The sequence below is a fragment of the Pithys albifrons genome, chromosome Z (genome assembly GCF_047495875.1).
Source record: "Pithys albifrons albifrons isolate INPA30051 chromosome Z, PitAlb_v1, whole genome shotgun sequence".
Lineage (NCBI taxonomy): Eukaryota > Metazoa > Chordata > Aves > Passeriformes > Thamnophilidae > Pithys > Pithys albifrons.
In genome coordinates this window covers 51375017-51398036 of record NC_092497.1, presented here as the reverse complement: position 1 = coordinate 51398036, position 23020 = coordinate 51375017, and the positions used below count along the sequence as shown (strand labels likewise).

General features: G+C 41.3%; 1 protein-coding gene across 3 annotated transcripts in view; it reads right to left on the bottom strand.

Moving 5' to 3' along the window:
- Nucleotides 1-23020, bottom strand: part of RASGRF2 (Ras protein specific guanine nucleotide releasing factor 2) — a 123434-nt gene that overhangs the window by 82202 nt on the left and 18212 nt on the right. For all 3 annotated transcript variants that reach the window (XM_071581095.1, XM_071581096.1, XM_071581097.1), the window contains exon 2: nucleotides 1412-1518. In XM_071581095.1, coding sequence (XP_071437196.1) covers nucleotides 1412-1518 — 107 coding nt within the window. The remainder of the gene's footprint in view (nucleotides 1-1411; nucleotides 1519-23020) is intronic.

The following is a 23020-nucleotide window of genomic DNA, read 5'->3' as shown; positions in this document are numbered from 1 at the left end:
CCTCCCTGGGTAGCCCCTTCCAGTGCCTGCCCACCCTTTCCAGGCAGAAATTCCTGCTGCTGTGCCCCCTTCCCCAGCCCTGGCCCAACCTGAGGCTGTGCCCTCTGCTCCTGTCCCTGTGCCCTGGGGCAGAGCCTGACCCGCCCCCGCCCCGGCTCCCCCCTCCTGGTAGGGATTGCAGAGAAGTTCTATGAAGCAGAAACTCATCCTGCAAAGAAGGAACTGCAGGATCCTACTTCTCCTCACAGCCATGAACACAAGGCAGAAAGCCATGCTCCCTTCTTCATTTGCTGTCAGTTGTACCCAACAAAACAATCAAACCCAGACCCAGAGACAAGGTGGATCTCCTTCTTCTCCTCCTCCCTCAGTTACACAGACATGCTCTACAGGGATGGGCTGAGTTCCAAGCCTTAGAGCTGCTCAAGACCTGAAATAATGTGCTCACCCAGATGGACACCTTGCAAAAAGTGGTTCACCTCTTACCACAGCCCAGCAGGGTCTCTCCTGGGGGAGGATGGGGCTGCATTCACTCAGGTACCAGCAGGAGGGAGAGAATGCAGACCCAAAGGCTGGATGCCCAGGTGATACAGGGCTCCAGGGCCTCATTTAACAAGCTCTAAATTAAAATCCACTAGCTGCTCGTGTTCATTCCTAATGAACAAGAAGCGAAATCAGTTCTGGTTACATGGCTCTTGTCCTGAGCAATTCAGGAGCTGCCTGGTTCCTTGTGTGTTGCCATGGCACTGCAGATTAGCTGAGGTGAGTGTCGATGGGGGAGGCTGGAGAAAGTGCCTCTGCACACCAATCCACAGACCTTCAGCTAAATGATTTTCATTTAGATTATACTGTAAACCGTGGCCATTTGCCACGCAGACCTTTCCTCTGGCAAATATCACTGCAAGGCTGGAAGTCCTATCACATCCCTTTTCACAAGACCATGATTCACGTGGTTCAGGACCTCAATTTTGAAATAAAAATTTCATTTGTTGCCCTTTAGCATCACAATAGTGTTGCATCCTCTTTCTTACATTTATTTCCATATCAGAGTTATTAAAGAAGCTCTCATTTATTCTTTTGGCATATCATTAATTTCTTCATTCATGTGACACATTTGTCTCTAATGGAGGACTAACCCTAGGACTTGTTTCCAAGAAAATAATTTTCTTCCTGGAATCAATGGAACACAACTGGAATCAACTGGAGCACAAACACTTACAAAAGATAAAAGACAATGAAAAAAGCATGAATGATAAAAGTGTTTTTTCCTATTACGCATCCAGGAATTGCAAAAAACACAAAACTAATGCATTGTAACATTTACTTCGGTTCAGAGAATGGACTTAAATATTCAAATTATTTTGAATTTATTTGCAATAAAATGGACCAGAGGATTACAAATGGAGTTTCATACCTTGCTTGGTGAATAGCTTCTACCCACTCATCTCCATCAACTTCATCCTCACAACGGAGCTCCAGTGGCTTCTGCCCTTCATGGCCAAAGAGAACAGTAAAGTAATGCTGCAAATTAGAACAAGAAAAAAGAAGTTCAGAAACTCCTAAATAAGAGATACATAAAACTAAGGAGAAAAAGAAAAAGAAAAAGAAAAAGAAAAAGAAAAAGAAAAAGAAAAAGAAAAAGAAAAAGAAAAAGAAAAAGAAAAAGAAAAAGAAAAAGAAAAAGAAAAAGAAAAAGAAAAAGAAAAGAAAAAGAAAAAGAAAAAAAAATACACCAAAAGGCTTCTCATACTGAGCCCAAAGCTTTGCCAGCCCAAGGAAGATGTGTTTTAGTCTTGAAACACAGATTGAAGTTGAAACTATCCGGAGAATATTCCGCTGTGTATCAAACAGTAATAGCTTTCATGATTCTTACTGTGAAGTTACTGTTCTTAAGCTTACACATACAGGACAACAGAATACAACTCCCTAAACAGCTCCTACAGTCAAATACAGTAACAGAACTACCGTGAGGTGTGTGTAGCTCTTTCTTGCATTTCTTCACATAAAACTTCCCTAAGATGGGACATGAAACCTGGAACCACCACCACCTCCTCAAGAGACTGCAGGCTGTGCACTTGGCTCTACCTAATTCCTCACCTTTCCAGAAAAAAGGGCCTTTCTCAATCATCACACTCCCAAAACGTTTTTGCCCTTCTTTCAAGAGACCTCGACCACTACTGTCATTATAACAACTTCTTGTTTTCACAAGAGAATGCTGTTCACACTGAAACTGTCATAGTCTTTGATGGCATTTCTTGCATGGAGGGTGTTGCCCAAGGTGTGTTCCATAGGACAGAGGGTTTCAGGGAAATTCTTGCTTCTTTCAGAATGTAATATTAATATTATTACCTAGTGAGGAGGGGAGAATCCCCAGTCATCTGCCTTAAATTCTGTTTCACAGGGCTGTTTATTTACAACCTGATTTTGCATACTTGCACACCAACTTAGAGTTGGGTAGCAAACAGAATTCTTTCAACTCAGATGAAAATAGGAGAGAAAATAGTCTACCTGAACACACACCTGTAAACCCCACAGGTGCCCTAAATGCAATCCTCAATGCACCATTAGTAATCCAGATGTTTCACAGGCAGCAGGACCAGTGAGGGGCCTGCCTACACATAAAAACTTGTGTTATTTGGTTTGATATGTTTCAGGAGCTCTTCTAGCTAAACCAGATCACTCAGTTCTCCTCACTATCTAGAACTCCTCAATGCCTCTTCACCTGTGAGCAGGGAATTAAGTACAGCCACACATGGCAGAGATTTCTGTCTGGGATCTAACAGCAAATGCCAAACCCACTCCAGTCAGCAAGCAAAGTCTATAATCCAAATCACCTGCATTTTCCCCATGCCTTTAACCAGTTTGCAACAGTAAGAAACCTGCAATGATGTCAAAAAGCATCTTCTTTCCTCGTGAAAGCCACAGCTCAGCTGACAAAGCCAAACACTGCTGCAGCCCCAACACATCAACCACTGCATCATCCAAAGCCACTCCAAGGCAGGAGCAACACAAGCACTGGCAGAAAGCAAGAGGGTGGGATTTTACCCATGGAGAATTGGCTGCAAATACTGCCAACACTGACAATGAATTTTGCCCATATACAAAGAGATTGTTCCAGGCATTTACAGACTCCCTCTGGGACAGGTGGGAACCTGCAGGTTCAGGACACGAGCTGGGGGTGTACAGGGCAGGGTGAGGACACCCCAGAGCTCTGTGCCCACCCCTCTGGCTCCAGCAATGCCTCTGCACCTGTCTGTGCAGTGAGGTTTGATCATGTGGACATCACCTTACAGACCTCACCTGTCTCTGTGTCCCCGAGAACACTCACATGTCTGGGTCCCTCTTGGGTAACGTGAGAAGAGAAGATTCCATAAAAATAAAACTATTCATCTGTGCTTTATATTCATTTGCTAAACATCATTACACATATACAAAACATTTTTCAAGCAGAAGATCACCAGCACTGCAAGATGGCAGAGAGACACAACAGAAATCAGGCCAAATAAGAAGCAACATTCACATTTAACAGGCTTTTAAAAAGGAAGTTCAGGCTCAGACCTGCTAAATTTCAGAAATAACTCCAGAGCATGGGCAAAGATTAATAAATCAGTACAAGGACAATACTATAAAACTATGGTTTTTCAACAATGTCTGTCACTTAAGCCTGAATACTATGAATAGAAAAAAACCCAAGACATTTTATCAGTCCATAGGATTTTCCATAGCACTGAAAGATAAAAACTTTTGTAACAATACAGTGTTGAAAATAACCTACAGCACAGTGAAAAGTGCAGCAAGATTACACACAAATGAGCTCTGTTTATAGAGTGGAATAGTCTATTTAAAAAAGTATATTTAAAGATAAATCACACTGTTCAGCACTGCATATTATGTAACAAGTTATTTGCGTTTCATAAAGCTGTTACATATAAAATTAGAATAAAGACACAAGTGCAGACAAGCACTGGATTTAATCCCATTGTGTGGGGTCCAAGTTAAAGGGAGAGACAATATTACAGTCCTCCCTACTTTTAGAGTGCTGTAACTCAGACCTCTTTTGAGCAAGACTTGCAGTGATATTGTTGCAGAATTTAAACTTAGAGGTTTGCAGTTACTATGGTGATAGTAAGGCTCTAAACACTTAGTCCAAGAAAATGCATAAATTTAAACAAACTTATGAGGGCTATTATGGTAGGACTGGACCCAGTGGCAACTGAAGGTAAATTACAGAGGATTTTTGTTTTCTGAAGCTACTTCACCCCCTCAAACACATACATTGCACTCAAGCATCAGTATCAACTATCACTTCATTTATCCAGAAGTAGTTAACTCTAGAACAAGCAAGGTGCAAGAAAAACATCACAACATGGCTCTGAAAAGAATCTCTAAGTCATCTTTGAGTTCTTTTTTTAAAATAAATGTTGCTCATTAAAAATGCTAATTTACCAAGGGAAAGTAAGACAGTATCTGTGATGCACTATTACATTCTTCAGTAAATGATGTGAGTGGGCCTGTTTATAAGTGTATAGAGACATACATAATTTTAGCACTGTCATTCAATACTAAACAGTTCAACTTCTACATCACTGCAGTGCAGTACAGGTAAAAAATGCCCTTCTGCATACACATCAGTTTCTTGAAGTGGTAACAGTAAATATTTAAGAATTACAGCACATATTTACATCAACTGCCCTCATCATCATCACTCATCACGGATGTTGGATTAGCAAGCAGGCACTTGTGTTTCAAGCTAAGCCTGTGGCTTAACAGGACAATTTTGTTATTATTGTTTATTCCGAAAATCCCATGGCTCGTAGAAGATAAGATGAACACTCTGTATTTTGACATAAAACAAATTCAGTAATTTCATTTTAAAGGGTGTTTTCAGAATTAGGCTGTGCACAAGCAGAACGTTGTTTCCATTTGAATAAAAACATCTTGGCTGAGCTCTCCAAACTAAAGTTGGGGAGGAAAAAGAAGGGGAAGTTTCAAATACTTTGTACAGGTGAGAGGGCATGACTGACAGTCAAGGAAAGAACAATGGGATTAGGGATTATCAAAAACTTTATTGTGTATCACTCCTCTGATTTGTACCTGGGGCTAATCAGTTCCTTCCTACAATGGAAAGACGACTAAAGAATGAGCTGATGGGCACCTTGCTCCAGAGACAGGACTGGAGCAAGATTAAGGCCCTGAGTGAAAGTCCTGTGTAGAGCACTCTGATTGTGATGCTGAGCTCCTCCTGACATCAGCTCACACCATAACTCTGCCCTTGTAAAACTGCCCAAATAAACAATGGCAGTATTCAAAATAAGACAGCAAAAGCTCTGAAGGGGACATGCTTCCCAAGGGGAAAAACAAGCATTGTTCTGGTAAAAAAAATCAGCCAAGCAAACAAACAAGCAAACAAATTCCCACCGACAAAAAACACAACAAACACACCAAAAAAACACCCAATCAACCTCCAACTCAAAAAAAAGAAAAAACCAAAACAAAACAAGAAACCAAACAACCCCAACAAACCCCACACAAAGGAAACATATCCTCTCATAGGAACAATACTTTTAAGACTACTGAGAAAGCCTTCACCAACACAGCCAACCCTAAAGTTGAATTTCCTGGCAGCAGAGTGATGTCCTCCTTGAACTGTCCAGAACATTTGCTGTTCATGGAGTGAAGGTCACACTGACATGGGCATTGCTCCCTCCAATGCACAGGGACAACCCCACAGCTCATTCTCCTCCCTGCACCCCACATAGGACACCTCTCCTGTTCTTTACCTCCCATGCCCTTGTAATTCCATGTCCAACCCCTTGGTCACTCCTCTCCATCCCCCACCAGTTGTAGAAACCCTGAGGTGCCTTTTCCATTTGTAAATTAGTGGTGAGGCTTCAAACAACCCACTATTGCAATGCTGGAGTACCAAGAGGATCCAGGACTTCCCACAGTGGTGCTGCTCCCTGTCTACACTGCTCGACCACTTTGCTGCAGCTCCTGCCTTCAGCTCCTCCTAAATTTGGTCAGCTTTGAATATCCCTGTGGAAAAGCTCTCACTGGAGAAAGCAGGCCTGTGTGACAGTGGGTTTGTTATCCTCTCCTCCCATCAGCACGTACAACATGTAAATTATGCTTCAAAGGAAACCAAGGTGGGGACCAAACTGTGTTGTATTGTGGGTTTGCAAATGTTAGTGTGGCAATAACTACCTGCCCAAACAGCTCTTCCCTAAACTTTTATACTAAACATAAACCAAATTTATAATAACATACTATAAAATTACCATTTTTAAAAATTTTGGCAAGACCTCATTAGATGCCATTTCCTGATTTTTTAGTGATTTCTTGCACACTTGCTTTAATCATTCAAGCCAGGACTTTGAAGGTAAGTTAGAAAGAAAATTCCAGGTGTCAAAATTGGTAAGAATGGAAACTACAGATGCAAAGGAATGGTGAAAAAATTGTCTGTGTACCAAGATTGCTACCAAAAGAAATTAAGAGCCTTAACAAAAGACTGTCTTCAATGTGAGGCATAAGGAACCTTAATCATTTACCATATTTGTTACCTGGTATTTACAAGGGTATTACAAACCTTTATATGCTGGGAAAGGTGACAGAGGTGATTTATTAAAGCTTAAGATGACAAGTTAAAAATATTTCTTGTTCTTGACTTCTAAAGACATTTTCCTTTCAGAATCTGGAAGCCTGCATGAAATCTGAAGTGTTAGTAAATTACTGGGCAAAAGAGAACAATCACTGCAGCAGCTGAAAACTCCTCAGTAATCCCTGGAGGAAAAGCAGCAAACTGCAGCCTAAATCAAAGCAACTTGTGCTACTCAAGGACACATTAACTCATCAAGTTTTCAGACATGTTCTGCTGATAGTATTCTGCCCAGTTTCTCAAATGCAAAACATGATGTGCATTGTGTATTTCACACACCCTGTGGAAAGGGAAGGAAAAGAAGGGAATAGGTTTGGAGGAAGGCAGAACCTCTGCAAGGGAACAAGTGCAAAGGGATGAGGGTGTGGAGGTGAGGGAAGTGTTCGGGGGAGAAGTCAGCAATCCCCCATGGAGAGAGACTGTTTACAAGGGTGTGGAGTGACAGGACACAGGGAAAGGCTTCTCACTGCCAGAGGGCAGGGATAGATGGATATCAGGAAGAAATTCTTCTCTGTGAGTATGGGCAGGTGCTGGCACAGGTTATTCCATGGATTCCCCATCCCTTGAAGTCTCCAAGGCCAGGCTGAGCAGGGCTTGGAGCAACCTGGGACAGTGGGAGGTGTCCCTGCCCATGGTAGGGGGTGGCACTGGATGGGTTTTAAGGTCCCACACCAACCCACATCAGTCTGGGATTCTGTGATCAATGGATCAGCAGCTTGTTAGTGGGAAGGAGAATGTTGTGCCTTGAGCCAAAGGAAGACAAATGCCAGGGCTGGATTTTCCCACATCCTGAGACTTGCTGTGCCATTGCTACTGACAAGAAATTCGTAGCCCATTGTTGTTAAATTAGCATGAGAATGGAATAATGACAGGAGCAGCAAATTTTTTTAAGTTTCCAGGGAGATCTACTGAGCCAATACAGCAATTAGTAGAAGCTATAATGAGAACAGGATTAGTGGACATCAGAATTAATACGATGTACTTGGGAACAGTCACAATGGCTTTTGTAAAAGGATGCCATCTCCTCAAAACCCAGAGGAGGTTTCAGAAGGGGTCAACAAGCATTTGGATTACAACAATAAGGTTTAAAAAATGCTTTTGACAGATATTTAGGGAAACACTTAAGCATCTAGGACTTACAAGAAAAATGTCCCTCCACACAGGAAAAAAAACCCCCATCAAATCCTAAACCACAATCTGATCACAAGCTAGGAAACAGAGCTGGAAAATTGGACCATCTGTCAGTTCTTACAACACAACAAGGTCATCAAAGGACTTCTGAGGGAATTGTGTTCAGGACTGGGACAGGCATTACCAAGGATGACAAAGTCTGTGAATTACTCAGGGTGGTAATGATGAGAATCTGTTAAGAACAACTGTGGACTCTACACACCAAAGTCATTGGACAGCAAGATGGCAGATGAAATTAATTGTGCACAAATGTAAAGTGACACATGTGAGGAAAAATATCCCAAGCTTCACATGTGAATAGAGGGGCTCTGTGCTTGCTACTAAAACTCAGGAGTAAGAAGACCCTGGAATAAATTCCATGAAAACACCATCCCTATGCTCAGCAAATGCCAAAAAAAGGGCAAATCAGGGTAAGGGGTGGTTGATAAAGAAGCAGAAAAAAGTGGACCAGGTTTTTATGCTATGAAACATCTTGAATTCTGGGAGTAGCTTTGGACTTCCCATCACAGAAAGGGCAACATAAATTGGGAAAAGTTCAGAAGAAACAAAAAGTGGCATAGAAAGGCTTCCAAATGTCCTAACAGCAGAAGTAGAACTGAAGATGAGATTCTCCAGTACAAAAAAAGGACAAGGGGTGGTGGTTATAAACTGGAGGAGGGTAAATTTTGATTAGTTGTAAGAAAGAAATTTTTTACTATGAGGGAGGTGGAGGTGAGGCACTGGCAAAGGCTGCCCAGATTGTTGGAGGATGCCCTGTCCTGGGAGCATTCCAGGGTTAGTGAACACACAGAATTCACACAGAATTCAAAGATGAAAATAACTAGACACTTAAAGTTGTCTCAGAGGAGAGGGAAAGGAAAAATAAAATATGCACCTAAATTGATGCCTCTCCCAGCATGTCCTCATGTTTCACAGTGTGAGATGGGTTATAAGACTGGATGGGACCTTTGGTCCACCCAAATAAAGCCTTTCTCACAGTCTTGCAGGAGCTAATTAAAACTTCCCTTGATGGTATGAGAGTCTTTTAAATCCTTCAAATTGCTTTGCACTTTATAATAAATAAGGCACTCACATGAAGTGCTGGTTCTTATTAATTGTCTAGGTTTTTCCTTGCTTATTTTGGACTTGATTTTCATCCTTTAAAAAATAAAGAGGTAATTTGCAACACTGGTGGACAACCACTGGAATATTTCAGGTTCTGTGTTTCTTTGTGGTGACACCTTTGGATTAGGGTTTTCTTATCATCTTAATGTTACTTGACCACCCTTGGTAGGTCAAAATCTGCTATAGAACAGAACTACATAAAAATATTCCAGAGATAAATGAGAATAGGGGGGGTTATATGCTAAGAACACATTAGAAGACATTGATTTGGATCTCCATCTCTCACACTGTGGAGATTCAGAGATGGGCTCTAGTATATGCTCTGGCTTTGGTTTCCAACTGGACAAATTATCCTACTTTATACTGGGTGGCAGATGAAATGGCTTAATGTCTTCTCTCTTTACCCAATATTGGATTAATCAAGTTACAACCTGCTCCATAAAATCTCTTCTGACATCTGACAGTGAATTGCCTTCCTGAGACATCCTGCAAATATTGCCTGGGGCAAGAACAACAGCTCTGAGGTAATTATATTTAAATATGCAATCAGCAGCTTTAGAATTAGGGAGATTAAACATAAATGTACCCTGTTTTAAAAATTCTTACTTGCTTGAATTAAAAAATACCACACCCACCTGTAGCAAAACAGAAATCAGGGAATACATAAAGGTCACTGAAGACCTAAATTCTCAGGCAACTCTGCAGACTTGCATTGAAATTACCCCAAATTACAATGGTTATAGCATTTGTTTTCATGGATGAGAGAATCAGGCTAATACAGCCCCATCTGCTCTGCTTCCAAAGCAGACCATTTGTACTTCAGCAGCAGTTTATCAATGGGGGGAAATTCTGCCACAGACAAGGAAACTGTGCAAAGTAAAGCCTACAGGAACAGCCACAGCACAGTAAGTGCAGCTAAATTATTCACTGATAAGGAACTGAACACAGGTACCATCATCTCAAAGTGCATTTGACACTGTCCAGTGGGAATTTCCTGCCTGAAACCACAAGCCACTTTCTTTTTAGGGACCTGAAACGCAATGGTAGTTTATTCACTAGTAAATACTGAGTGTTCCCACATACTGCACATCCTCAGCCTCTCCTCCCGCAGGAACTGAGGTCTCCTGGGACTGCCACTGATACATCTCTGCATCTGATTTCCTCAGGTGGCTGATGCTGTGCTCTGAACACACTTGCTACTGACTGAATTCCTAAAAAGTGCAAAGTGTTTTCTACAAACCACAGACAAATCAAACCTGCCTAAACCAGGTGACACACAAAATTACTCCAAATACCTAATGGTATACAAAGGATTCCTTTCCACCACCCTCAGCACCAGTCCTAGGATTCTGATTTTCCCAAGCACTGGGAAAAGGACACAGTGCTCAGGTCTGCAGATCACACTTACCAATAAAACGTCTAAATTTCAGGTGCCACTTGTTGCCTCAGATCCCTTCCAGTCTTCAGTTTCCTTATAATACATTCCTTATGCTGGCAAAGGAAAAAACACCTGGGACATTTTCAGGACACACATCCCTATGTGCAGAGTTCAGCAAATGGCCAGGAACACCCTGAGACCTTTATCTCCTGTAGTGAGATGTTTGCAGTGCAAACGATGGAAAAGGAGCATGGAAGTCCCATTATCCCTCCTGATGACCTAATCCAGCATGTAGGGATGGGGGCTCAGTCCCTCCTTTCCTTCCTATGCTCCCATTTCAGGGTGTCAGTACCTTCCACCGGGGCCAAATTGGAGGGAAAGAACAGTCAGGGCCGTCCAAGTTCTGGTCCCTCCTCAAGCATGGCACAGCTACAGAGTCAGGACTGCAGCCCTACCACATCACTAATCACAATATATCTGGATTAGTAAAAAAATGTGATGTTCAAAGTGGCAAAGGATGGACAGATGGGGGAACCAGACAGAAAGAGACCACAGGGAGTCGTGTAATCAGTGGCAGTGTTATATATTTTCCAAGATTTAAACTTTCTGTGTTTTGCTCGATTTTTTTACCCTGTCTCATTCATTCACCCTTCTTCACAAGTCTGACTTTTCTCTATGTACTGACAGCCCTTCTCTCCTTGTCCAAACAACAGCCAGAGCACCTGCTATCCAGCCCTCTCCTTTGAAATCTGACAGTGATGCAGAGATCCTCCACATCAATTCAGCTATAAATGATCTCAGCATTTGGTTTGCCCTGCAAAATCCCTGTATTTTAATTAAAAGATCAGACATCAAAGGCCAGAAGGAACATTTATAACCTTCTATTCTGATTATTTATGTAAAAAGGACAGAAAAACCTCTCTAGAGAACTCCTGCATCAAACACACAGGACCAAGGTGAGACATGGACCCTCCTTCACCAATCTCAACATAAAAAGAAATGAAAAAACCCTCCTGGGGCCAAGTTCAGTTATTCTAGGTAATAAATTACCCTTGCTGCTAAAAACATGCACTTTAAAGAGTGAGCAAGCAGGTAAATAATGAAATTATGTAAAGAGACTGATTTTTGAAGATTGCATCTATACAGTGTGCAATGCAAGAGTGGAGTCTGGATTCCCCAGCAAACACCACTATATATGTCCCAAAATTAAAACAAAACAAAATGGAAGAACCACAAACAAAACAACAAAAAACAACAACAACAAATATATATAAATTTAAAAGGTATCACTATCCTAAATTATGATGATAAACAATTTCTATAGAGCAAGTAATTTTAAAGTATTAATTTCCAGGAAAAAAATTTGTCTGTCTTCCTAATTATATTCTAAATATATGCAAACACAAGATTTTAGATTTTTAAAGCTTTTTACAGACAGTAACTAGTCTTCAAACTCCTCTACAAGGTAAGAGTTATGATGCCCATTTTAGGCACAAGGATATGTGCAAAGATGCCCAAATATAGATCTGCTGAAAAGAGTTCAACTCCATAGTGCTATAAACAGAGCTCCTCTCCCTGAAGTGAGCCAACACACGATGGGGAAGCAAGAATAAGAAGTCAGCACATCCTAGACCTTGTTACATCTCTGTTATATATAATAAGTTCTATCTATAAACATTTTCAGAAAAAAACCTGAAACACTCAAAATTTCAAGAAACTCCAGTAATCTGTGAGATGAGAGACAAGATTAGAAGAGTCACACACCAGCACGAGAGATTGCCAGGGCTTTGATGGAAAATAAAGACCACTGCAAAGAGCCACATGCAATGTTTTCATGAAACCTGGAGGATTTTATGGAAAAATGTCTTTTTGTTGCCACCATGCTCTCTGACAGCCATGCTCTGTGGTTAAATAGCTCTAAGGAGTTGGGGCCTGGATATAAACTTGTAAAAAAAATGGCAAGAAAAGTGACAGAATCTGGTTTTAGGCAAGAGAAGGTTATTGCAACACCAGAAGCCTGGACCTCCACCTTCAGCTTCCTCACACTGCACCAGCAGGAATGCTGGCTGGTCTGCCCACCTGGACCAAACTCAGGGGGACATGGAAGGACATTCCAGAAGCCCACAGAACTCCAAGGAGTTGAGCACAGTGCTCTCCAGCCCCAACTCACACAGAAACAAGTTCTGCATTAAAAACACATTTCCCAACCTCGTCCCTATGGACTGTGAGTAGAAAAGTGTTCTCACCCCCTTAGGGAACTATAACTACATCAATTAGCACATCTGGACATTCAAAACTGCCAGGTGATGGTTTGGGCTGTTCTACTAAACCCCTCAGTAGGTGGAGTTCCCTGAGATATACAGAGAAATAGAAGATCTCTGGGTATGAAAGATCCAGATATTGAGTCCTGTCACATCCACTAAAAAGAATTTGCATCAAACTTTTTGACATTTCTGCACACACTGTTGAAATTGCAATACTTTAAAATTTCCAAGTTTTCAATTTAAAAAACCCCAAAAACCTAAAAATGAAACCAAAATTAACAAACAAAACACCATAAACAAACAAGCAAACAAACCACCACACCTTGGCCAAGCAACACTTAAGATGATTCAGTCCTTCCTTATGACAATCCTTCCCTAACCCTCACGAGTATTATTTCAACTTCTGACAGTCCATTGTCAACCTTTGATTTTATACAAGGATTCACCAAAATTTCCTTAACTGTTGAAGTTGTCTGGATATACTGTGCCAGTAAACCAAAAATACTCCAACTTATTAACCCACCTTGTGTATATAAACAAAAGTCTCACACTGACAAGGTTGTCACAGCCACCAATGTTTGAAATGAAGGGTAAGAACTGGATTGTACTACAGTAATGGTGAGCTGAAAAGTAGCTTTCAGAATAGGTGGAGGCTGCTGAAATGTATTTATATTTTATGTGAAATAAAAATTATTTTCAGGCTATAAAACCAATAGAATTACAGATGGAAACCACATTTTATAGTGTTTGCTGTCAAAAACCTACTTAAGCATACATTTAGTTTTCAATAATTTAATGAACTGGAACTAAAGTCCATGTTTTCTTTTCAGGTTTGTGCTAATATTTTTCAAATTACATTATCTGTGCTACACTCAATAGGTTAGTAACAGACACTTTGAAGTTTATGCAGTGTGAAGTCCTTTAAGCACACAGTCATTATACCTGATTTTTCACCCAAATTAGTGTCATGCATATAGCAAAGGACATGTCGAAGTTCCCTTTTTAAGTACTTAAACAATTACTCACATCCTCTAATAATGGGGTAGAAAAGGATTTCACATCTTCTAGAGAATGGCTGATTTTTGTTTCCCGACAAATTGGTTATGAGTACTCCAGTTTTAATCACACTTGTCTTTCCACCACTATTAACTAAGCAAAAGGTTTGCACAAGAAAGTAATAAGAAGTTATTTAGGGTAGAAAACATTATTTATTCCTTACTCATTAAACACATTTCTACTCACACATGGCCAAGACTGTACTGGATGATTTTTAACATCCACTGGCAGGACTTTGTACCCATTCAAACACCAAGATCACCTTGACTGAACTCCTCCATGTGAGAGGTGAAAGAGGCTTAAAGAAAATACACAAAGAGGAGTCTCAGAAGCACAGAGTCGTCGAAACCTGGAATCATTTAGGTCAGAAAAGGCCATCGAGTCCAAGCCTTAATCCAGCGCTGCCAAGGCCACCACTGACCACGTCCCCAGTGCCACCTCCACATGGTTTTTAAATCCCTCCAGCGCTGGGCACTCCAAACCTCCCTGGGCAGCCCCTTCCAATGCCTGACCATCCTTTCCTTGGGAAGTTCCTCCTGATGTCCAACCTAAAGCTCCCCTAAGGCCGTTTCCTCCTGTCCTGTCCCTGTGCCCTGGAGCAGAGCCTGATCCCCCCGGCTCCTCCCTCCTGGCAGGGATTGCAGAGCCAGAAGGTGCCCCCTGAGCCTCCTTTTCTCCAGCTGAGCCCCCACAGCTCCCTCAGCTGCTCCAGCCCCTTCCCAGCTCCACTGCTGAACTATTTTCAAACACCATTTACTGACAATACACCCTCATAAACTCTTTCCCCTGGAACTATGACACTTCTGGTGTCAAGCAATTTTTATTAAGCTATTTTTTTTGCACAGTGTCTTCACAGAAGAATTAATGACAGAAAAGCTGAAGAACCTCTTTATTCATGCTAGGTGTGAGCTCCCTTTTCATCCGATGAGCATATTCTGGCACAGTGTTAGTTAATCCTGACCTGTGGAAGCACTTTCCTGATAACTGAAAGAATTCCAGATGTTCCACAACTCCCATGTGACACCAGCATTTTTCACTACTAGTTTCTGTGAGATCCTGCTCAGGATAAGCTGAGTGCAGCATGGTTTGATTCTCTAAGCAATGCAGCTCATTAGGGCATTTTGTATCACATACATTAAACCATATCATTTAATTGGTATTATGTAATACCATTTCCTTTTACAGATGTTCTGAAATACTGCCAGTGCAGGTCTGTAACAAAGCAAGGGCAAAGCAGGGCTGTGTTTCAGGAGTTCTGGGTGTTCTCAGGCTCATGTCCCCTCTCCCCACAAGTGTCCTGCACACTGGCCAGCAGCAAAGCCCAACCTGCTGTGGTTTGTCATATGACTTGAGGATTTCAGAGCATGGTCAAACATCATCTCCCTGCAAGGTACAGGTGACAGTGAGAATCAACAGAGATTCTGAGCTGTCATCACCACTTTGGGGAAGACAGAGTTACAGAAGGGTTGAGAAAGTGGGGGCAGAAAAGCACAGGAATTACTTTCACTCTCTGAGAACAGAGCAAATTGTATGCAGAACAATGGGATTTTCTGTTCATTTTCCACAAAGAGAATATTTAAGTTCCTCCTTCTTATGCAACCTCAAATTCTGCTTTCTCTGTCAATACACATCCCCAGCAGCAATAGCTTTCTCAGGCTAACCTGAATAAATAGATTTTGAGCTCCTGAGGGACATCACTTTGGAGCAGGAAAGCTTCCCCATTGTTGTTATTCCACAACAAATCCTATGAACCCCTGGCCTGAGAGGTGCAGAACAGCATCCTCATCTTCCTTTTGCAGCAGGAACATGGTCAGGTTTTCTGATTTCTTGCCAGTCTGACAGTGATGTGCAGTTCATTAGGTCTTGAGCTTGCCATACAATCAAAGAAAGTTTCAGCAGAAGCTCTGCTTTGCACTACATTTGTTTCACAGCTCTTCTCATAACAAATAAATTGATGAAAAATCCAGAACAGCAAATGAAGCAGAGTGACCAAACCAGCTTCAGCTTGGACACAAACAGAATCACTTCAGGGCATGTTATTGCACTTCCTCTCAGTGCTGACAATATCAAAATCTCTGCCCTTCTACTGGAGTTTCACTAAACTATATTAAAGATTCATGGGGATTTTTTGCAATGTAATAGTAAAGCCTGAATGATCAAAGTAGTATTCACATGGCAAATGTCAAAATTCAATTTGCTTCACATTTCTCTTTTCAATTTGCACATGAAAGTCTCATTTTTAACTGAAATTCCTCTGCCTGTTAAATTAGGTATTTTGCCTCTTCTTTCTTTTAATTTTAATAAAAAAATTTTTTTTTAATCTACACACAACCCCCCCACCACAACTTTCTTTAATCCATCAGTTTCCATTAAAACTCAGAAGCAGTTTATGACCAAGAGTTGCATTTAAATACAAACACTTTCTGTTGTTTTTTGTTCTGAACTCACTGGAATGTACTGTGGGAAGACTATGTCAGAAATTCAATTTCTTTTTACAAAATCCTCTCATTTTTTCAGAGCTTTGTAGCCCACATGAATATTATCCTTTTCAAAGGCACAGGAATTTACAGCAGCGTGTAAAGATGGAAAACTATCCAGTTCTGCTGCTGATAACAAGAAAAGAGTCATTGCTTGTAGTGGGTAAACCATAAAGAACATAATTTTCTGCACTAGCAACCATACAAGGCATAATGTAAAAATACAGTAGGAAATCAGTTACAGCTTTTGGGTCAGTTAAAAGCCTCAACCAGTTACTTACTGAAAACATATTTTTTATGAAGAAACAGGCAAAATATTCTTTATGTCTTCTTTACTTGAGGAATGTTTCTAATTAAACAAAAAATGTTGCTTACATCTTCTGCTCTGAGCTGTGCTAGAGTTGGACAAGGGAGGGGTGGGGAGTAGTAAGAGGGACAAAAACCCCTCACACCTTTCTATCCCACAGGGAATTCTAATGTTTTATTGTATCAAGAATTATTTAGAAAAATAAAATCAAAGTAAAATAAAAGCACTTAGTGTTGATTCAACCAATTGTGATGGAACGACCAAACCCCACCTTGTTCAAAGCCTGTGCCAGATAACATAAAAGGGACTGTACCGGGTTGTGCTCCTCACCCAGGTGTAATTCTGCCATGGGTAGAAGCCCCAAGGAGCCAAAATATACAACAGGAGGTGAGAGGCAGCACCTTCTTTGAGCTGCCACAACACTAGAGACAAGCAAAGCTTGATGCAACTCAGTTAAAAGACAAACATTTCACTGTGGGTCAGTGGATAATTTCATTTGCTAAAGCAAACCAATTTCTTAATTGCATGGGAGAAAGAAATTAGTGAATAGTGAGGGGTTTTTCCAGTCTTTTGAAACTAGTTTTCTCATGTCAAGTAATTTTTTTAAAAAGTTGAATACTGGCATCCAAGGAAACCCTCTGTGGATTCCTACACTTCTTGCTTTCATTCTTACACTTCTATTTCTGACACCTCCTCTCTAACTTTTGTCATGTAAAAAAACTGATAAGTTTCTTTGTTTTATCAGTTGCATAAAAATGGGATAGTTGTAGCAATAATGGAGATTGCAATCCTACTGCCTGACATGGTGTCAGAGAGACAACCTCATTCAGGTTTCTTAGAGAGGAATGAGAAACCCACAAAGCAATCTCTGTCAAGCCTTTAAAATTATCTTTCCCAAAGAGAAAACGATGCAAAAGTGCTCTTGATAACTGAAGTAAGAAGTTCCAAAGTTAACACTTTGAACACATCTAGGGAAACAACCATCTCATAGCATTACAGTTTTCATTCCTTGTCTCGGTTTGAGGGGAAAAACCAAAATGTTTTACCCACAAGCAGGGGAGGGGCCTCCTCCACAATAATCACACCACTCTTTATCAAATTTAAGAAAAGGAATTTTAATACAAGAAGGATAACTGATATATATATATATATATATATATATATATATATATATATGTAAACAGACTAGTGCAACCCACTTCCCCAACACCATAAGAGAAAAAAAAAAACAACAACAAAACCCAGCAGGTTTTCCTCCGGGAGAAAAGGTTATACTTAAGTGTCCTTGTCACAGCCCGCTGGCTGCAGAGTGAGTTTCAGTCCCTCTCCAGCGAAACAGACGAGCAGTGGGCTTTCAGATGGACTCAGTCTCTTCCCCCTGTGTTCCCCGTCCAAGAAGCAGAAAGGTACGAGCAACCAGCAGCAAAACCAAGGCAGGCAGCAGCACGGCAGGAAAAAGTAGTCCGAAGTAGGCAGCGGCAAGACAGCCAGGGAAAACCCCAGCAGTAACCAGCAGGGCAGCCTGCCTCCTTGGAGCCCCCACTCCCCCGTTCCGCCGAGCCAAGACTGAGGAGAATATCCAAAAAAAAAACCAAAAGAGACAAACCTGCCCCCACCCCAGCGATCACAGTTAACTGCTTCTTTTGTTAACCGCTGGCCTGGGCAGTTAAGTGGCAGGGGAGAGAATTTACATAATAATCCCAAACTACAACATTATCCACCCCTAAATTCTCTTCCATGCCGATACTCTACATTAAACTTAAATTTTCTTTCAAATAATTAAGTGTTTACAAATACAGTAATATGAGTCGTTTACCCAGAGATAAGTTCCCCTTGAGGTACACATCGTGTCTCTCCATCTTCCTGCAGGATTTCTCTATAAACAAACTTCTCTCTTACACTCGTTAGAAGTCGTGCCCAGAGTGAAAGGGGCTTTGATTCCCTCACGAACACCTGTTCAATAGCCACATCCTGGGCCAGAGCCCCCAAAAACCTGGCTTCAGCACCATCCAGTTGTAAGGTTTCACCCATAAGGTCCCAAACTCGGATCAACCAAGTCAGGATGGGCTCACCCGGGTGTCGAGCAATGTCTTTCCGCAAACTACGGAGATTATCAAATGACAATGACTCAGTGATGATCTCAGGCTCTGGGTCTGCTTGCTGTGGAGGTGCAGCAGCCCCCTCATCGTCTGCTGGATGGTCTAATTTGGTCTTATATTTCCTTTTCTGAATAGGGGCAACTTCCATAGGCTTGGCCTGTCCTCCTGGTTTAGCCTCATCCTTTTCTCCCTTCACTGTGGCATCAGGGGTTTTATTCTCTCGCTTTTCCCCCTTCACTGGGCTAGGTTTCTGAATGCATTCTGGAAAAACCCTGGCCCTACCTTCAAACATTCTGTAAGCTGCAGGGATACAACCCTGCAGAAAAACCATAAAGAGCAAGATATCTCTGGCATCCAGGGAGAATTTAAACATCTCAAATGCTGTTGTAGCAGACTTGAATGGGGAATGGACAAAGGGTTGGGAGAAGAGATTCCCCTTTGTTCCTTCCCAAGGGTCCGTACTATTATCACTGAATCCCCAGAGGTAGCAGCTTAGGTTGCGGCAGGAAAACAGCCTGGAGAGCACCACCCACATGACATCCAAAGGCATCGAATTCATGGCACCATAAATCCAGAGTAAGAACTCAATAATAATTGCGGCTATTTGAGTTTTGCTCATTGATTTGTTGATAAGACTTAAACCTGCCGCTCCTTTTGGCATGAATTTGTACCAACAAAAAGCCAATATATTATACAGGATGGTCCTGATGAACCCTAAGCTCAAGACCCACGTGGTGCCACAAAATAGCAGTTATCCTTCTTTGTTTACAAGCCCCACACGTTGGGCGCCAAGAAATGTCTCGGTTTGAGGGGAAAAACCAAAATGTTTTACCCACAAGCAGGGGAGGGGCCTCCTCCACAATAATCACACCACTCTTTATCAAATTTAAGAAAAGGAATTTTAATACAAGAAGGATAACTGCTATATATATATATATATGTAAACAGACTAGTGCAACCCACTTCCCCAACACCATAAGAGAAAAAAAAAACAACAACAAAACCCAGCAGGTTTTCCTCCGGGAGAAAAGGTTATACTTAAGTGTCCTTGTCACAGCCCGGCTGGCTGCAGAGTGAGTTTCAGTCCCTCTCCAGCGAAACAGACGAGCAGTGGGCTTTCAGATGGACTCAGTCTCTTTCCCCTGTGTTCCCCATCCAAGAAGCAGAAAGGTACGAGCAACCAGCAGCAAATCCAAGGCAGGCAGCAGCACGGCAGGAAAAAAGTAGTCCGAAGTAGGCAGCGGCAAGACAGCCAGGGAAAACCCCAGCAGTAACCAGCAGGGCAGCCTGCCTCCTTGGAGCCCCCACTCCCCCGTTCCGCCGAGCCAAGACCGAGGAGAATATCCAAAAAAAAAACCAAAAGAGACAAACCTGCCCCCACCCGAGCCATCAACAGTTAACTGCTTCTTTTGTTAACCGCTGGCCTGGGCAGTTAAGTGGCAGGGGAGAGAATTTACATAATAATCCCAAACTACAACATTCCTACATAAAAAATGGCATCAAAATCCCATCAATTTACTTGCCTGTTGTAGAAACATGAATGATGCAGCCAGCTGCAGTAAGGGAGAAAAATGAGGAGAGGGAGAATACTGGCCAAAAAAATTGTATTTTCAAAGTGGCATTCCCATAATGACACACTTCCATCAAGGAGTTTGTGATGAGGATCTGTGGGATCCAACCACAGAGCACTGACCCCGACAGCGCTACCCAAAGCAAAGGTGCTGCTCTGACCTTGGGAATTTGGGAATGAAACCTTTAGTTATTTCTTATTACTTGCTGTTTAAATGCTCTACAGAGTTGGCAGAAATCTGCAGAGAGTTGACAGAAATGCTGTAGAGAGCTGATAGAAAATCCCTCAGCTGTGGATGAAGCAGAAGGAGTGCCCAGAGAACCACAGAATCATTATGGTTGGAAAAGACCTCCAAGTTCATCAAGCCCAACCTTCAGCCCAAAGTTTGGGTGCACATGGAGTGACCCAAGTCTTGTGTGATCCTGGGAACAAGATGCAAGCAGCTCCAGGGTGAACTGTGACACGTATAAGCTTATTTCTCATGCACCTCAAAGGAAATTGAAATGAAATCAATAAGCATGAAAACTACTTTAAACTCAGTTGACAAGACCCACAGGATAATTTTTATTCCCTTTCCACTTATTTTCTTTGGTAACAAACATTGTTGGCTTTATGAACACAGGCTACAGTTGTTTCTCAAAAATTGCTGAGTAAGAACATGGATATAGCAGTGTTATAAATAACTAATGCATAAACAGAACACAGCACATGGGCAGGGCAGGTAGTCATGTGTTGTGGTCATGGGTTTTGCCATGCTGGCTCAAATTAGCCATCTTTCATCCCATCTGTGACCATGACCACTTGCTAGTCCTTAAATGATTCAGTGAAGAGCAAACTGTTCTCCTCAAAGGGCAATAAAATCACAAAACCACAACTCTTGGTGGCTGCTGTCTGTGGCTACTCTGATTGAGATGCAAGAGTTATTCTCTTTCTATAATTCTAAAATAAACTCCTGTGCTATAACAAAACAGAGTAGCCAAATTCTTTACTTGCACCATCAGTGCTGAAAGGAGATTATTCTTTTCTTAAGGGTTATGTATCTTTTTTTCCAGCACAACTAACCACATTTACTTTTCAATCATTTAAAAAAAAAGTTTTTCTATTACAGCAGCAACTTGAATATTTGAACAAATGTTCACACTAAAAGAAGTATCACAGCTCTCTACACTTTTAAAGGATTAATTTTTAGATATTTTAGGTTACCACTGAGACTCATCTCCTGTCAGATAATTTTTTAAATTTCCACAACACAAGGACTGTTCTATATCATTGCTCCAGCTAAATGGCTACCATTTAAATTGGTGATGTTAAACTGAAGAGCAACTTATTCACATTCTCCCAAAGAACACAGCAATGTAATCATAATGTCACTAAGCTAAAGTAGTTATATAGCACAGCCCTAATAAAACCAGCTGCAGGAGAGTTTGCAGTATAACAAAGTGACAGATGTCCCAGTATAACGTGGTGCTTGTGTACAGGAAAACACCAAGTCCTGCTAAGAAGGTCAGTGATCCAAATACAGCTATTTACACAGATAGATAGAGAGCTGGGATGAAGATTTTCAACGTGCTTCTGTAAACACTCCATGGGCTCCACTAGAATAGTTAAGAACAGGGGGTGTTTAATTCATAGCAATTTGTCCTCTTACTGTCCTCTTATGGCTGAAGTATGACCACAAGACTGAAACTTCGTCACCACTCAAATAAAGGGCAAAACTTACACTAAATGCAGAGGAATTTGTGGTGTTTGTGTCTGACCCTGATTTCACTTACACTGGGATTAAAATGATGCAATTCCAATTTGCACCACACATTATTCTTAGCACTTTTCCCTCCTGTGCTTTCTCCCAAACTATCTTCGAGACATTGAAAATGCACATGTTGAAGTTCCTGTTATTTTTGCTCAGCCTCTTCCATGTTTCATCTCCATTCTTCCCTGTCCCGATCTCAAGGGGTTTAAAATTACATGTATGCAGATCTGAGAAGGAGCAGTTCACATCACATGTCCCATTGCACAAACTCAAAAGATACAGCCAAAACTTACCAGCCATTTATTCAGTATATAGAAAACTCATTATACCAACATTCTAAAGTTTTTACCTATTACCTCTGAAAAAAAGAAACCACAAAACATAAAACGTGCCAACACAGATCAACAGAAATGTGTTATAATTATGGTGCATGTACCTTAGAGAACAGAAATCTCGTATCTTACATCTGCTACCCTAATTTTTCCCACACTTAAGTATGAAAGAAAATAAATATCATATTCTGCGTATTAGGTAGACTCCTAAAACTAATCAAATAATTGAAAAAAATAATTTGGTAATTTCTGAAGATTTTTGTAGTGACAAAACATATTAGAAATCTATTTTTAATACAATGTGTGAAATTCCTACAACAACTCAAAAAAATAGGAATTATTCATGGGGCACAGGCAAGTTTATAATGTTGATGTGGCAAAAACCCCTCTCTGCACTGTCACACCAAAGGCATGGTGAAAAAGAGCTTACAGCAGGTAATTGAAACAACTTCCTGAGGAAGTTAAACTGTCTTATACTTTCAACCACCATTGCTCCAAATCCCCAGGTTCCTCACTATTCCCCTCAAAGAAAGGGCTTTGCTAACCATGTGTTTAGATGCACATGAAAAACAACCTGAGGCATTGGGCTCATGTTGCTAAAATGATATTGCATCATTTGTCAGACCACTAATGATCATTGTTCATTAGCACAGCAGCTAATGAACTGCTTGTGACAGGGCATCACCACCACTTCAGGGTGTGTTTGCACACAGGGGACTGTTACTCAGACCTGCAGTGACACACAAAAGACTTTCCCACTGAATTATGTGAAGTGCATACATAGCTTTAGAAGAGCTCTCCATGAAAATAGACATGTTTCTTCTCAGGCTTCACAAAATG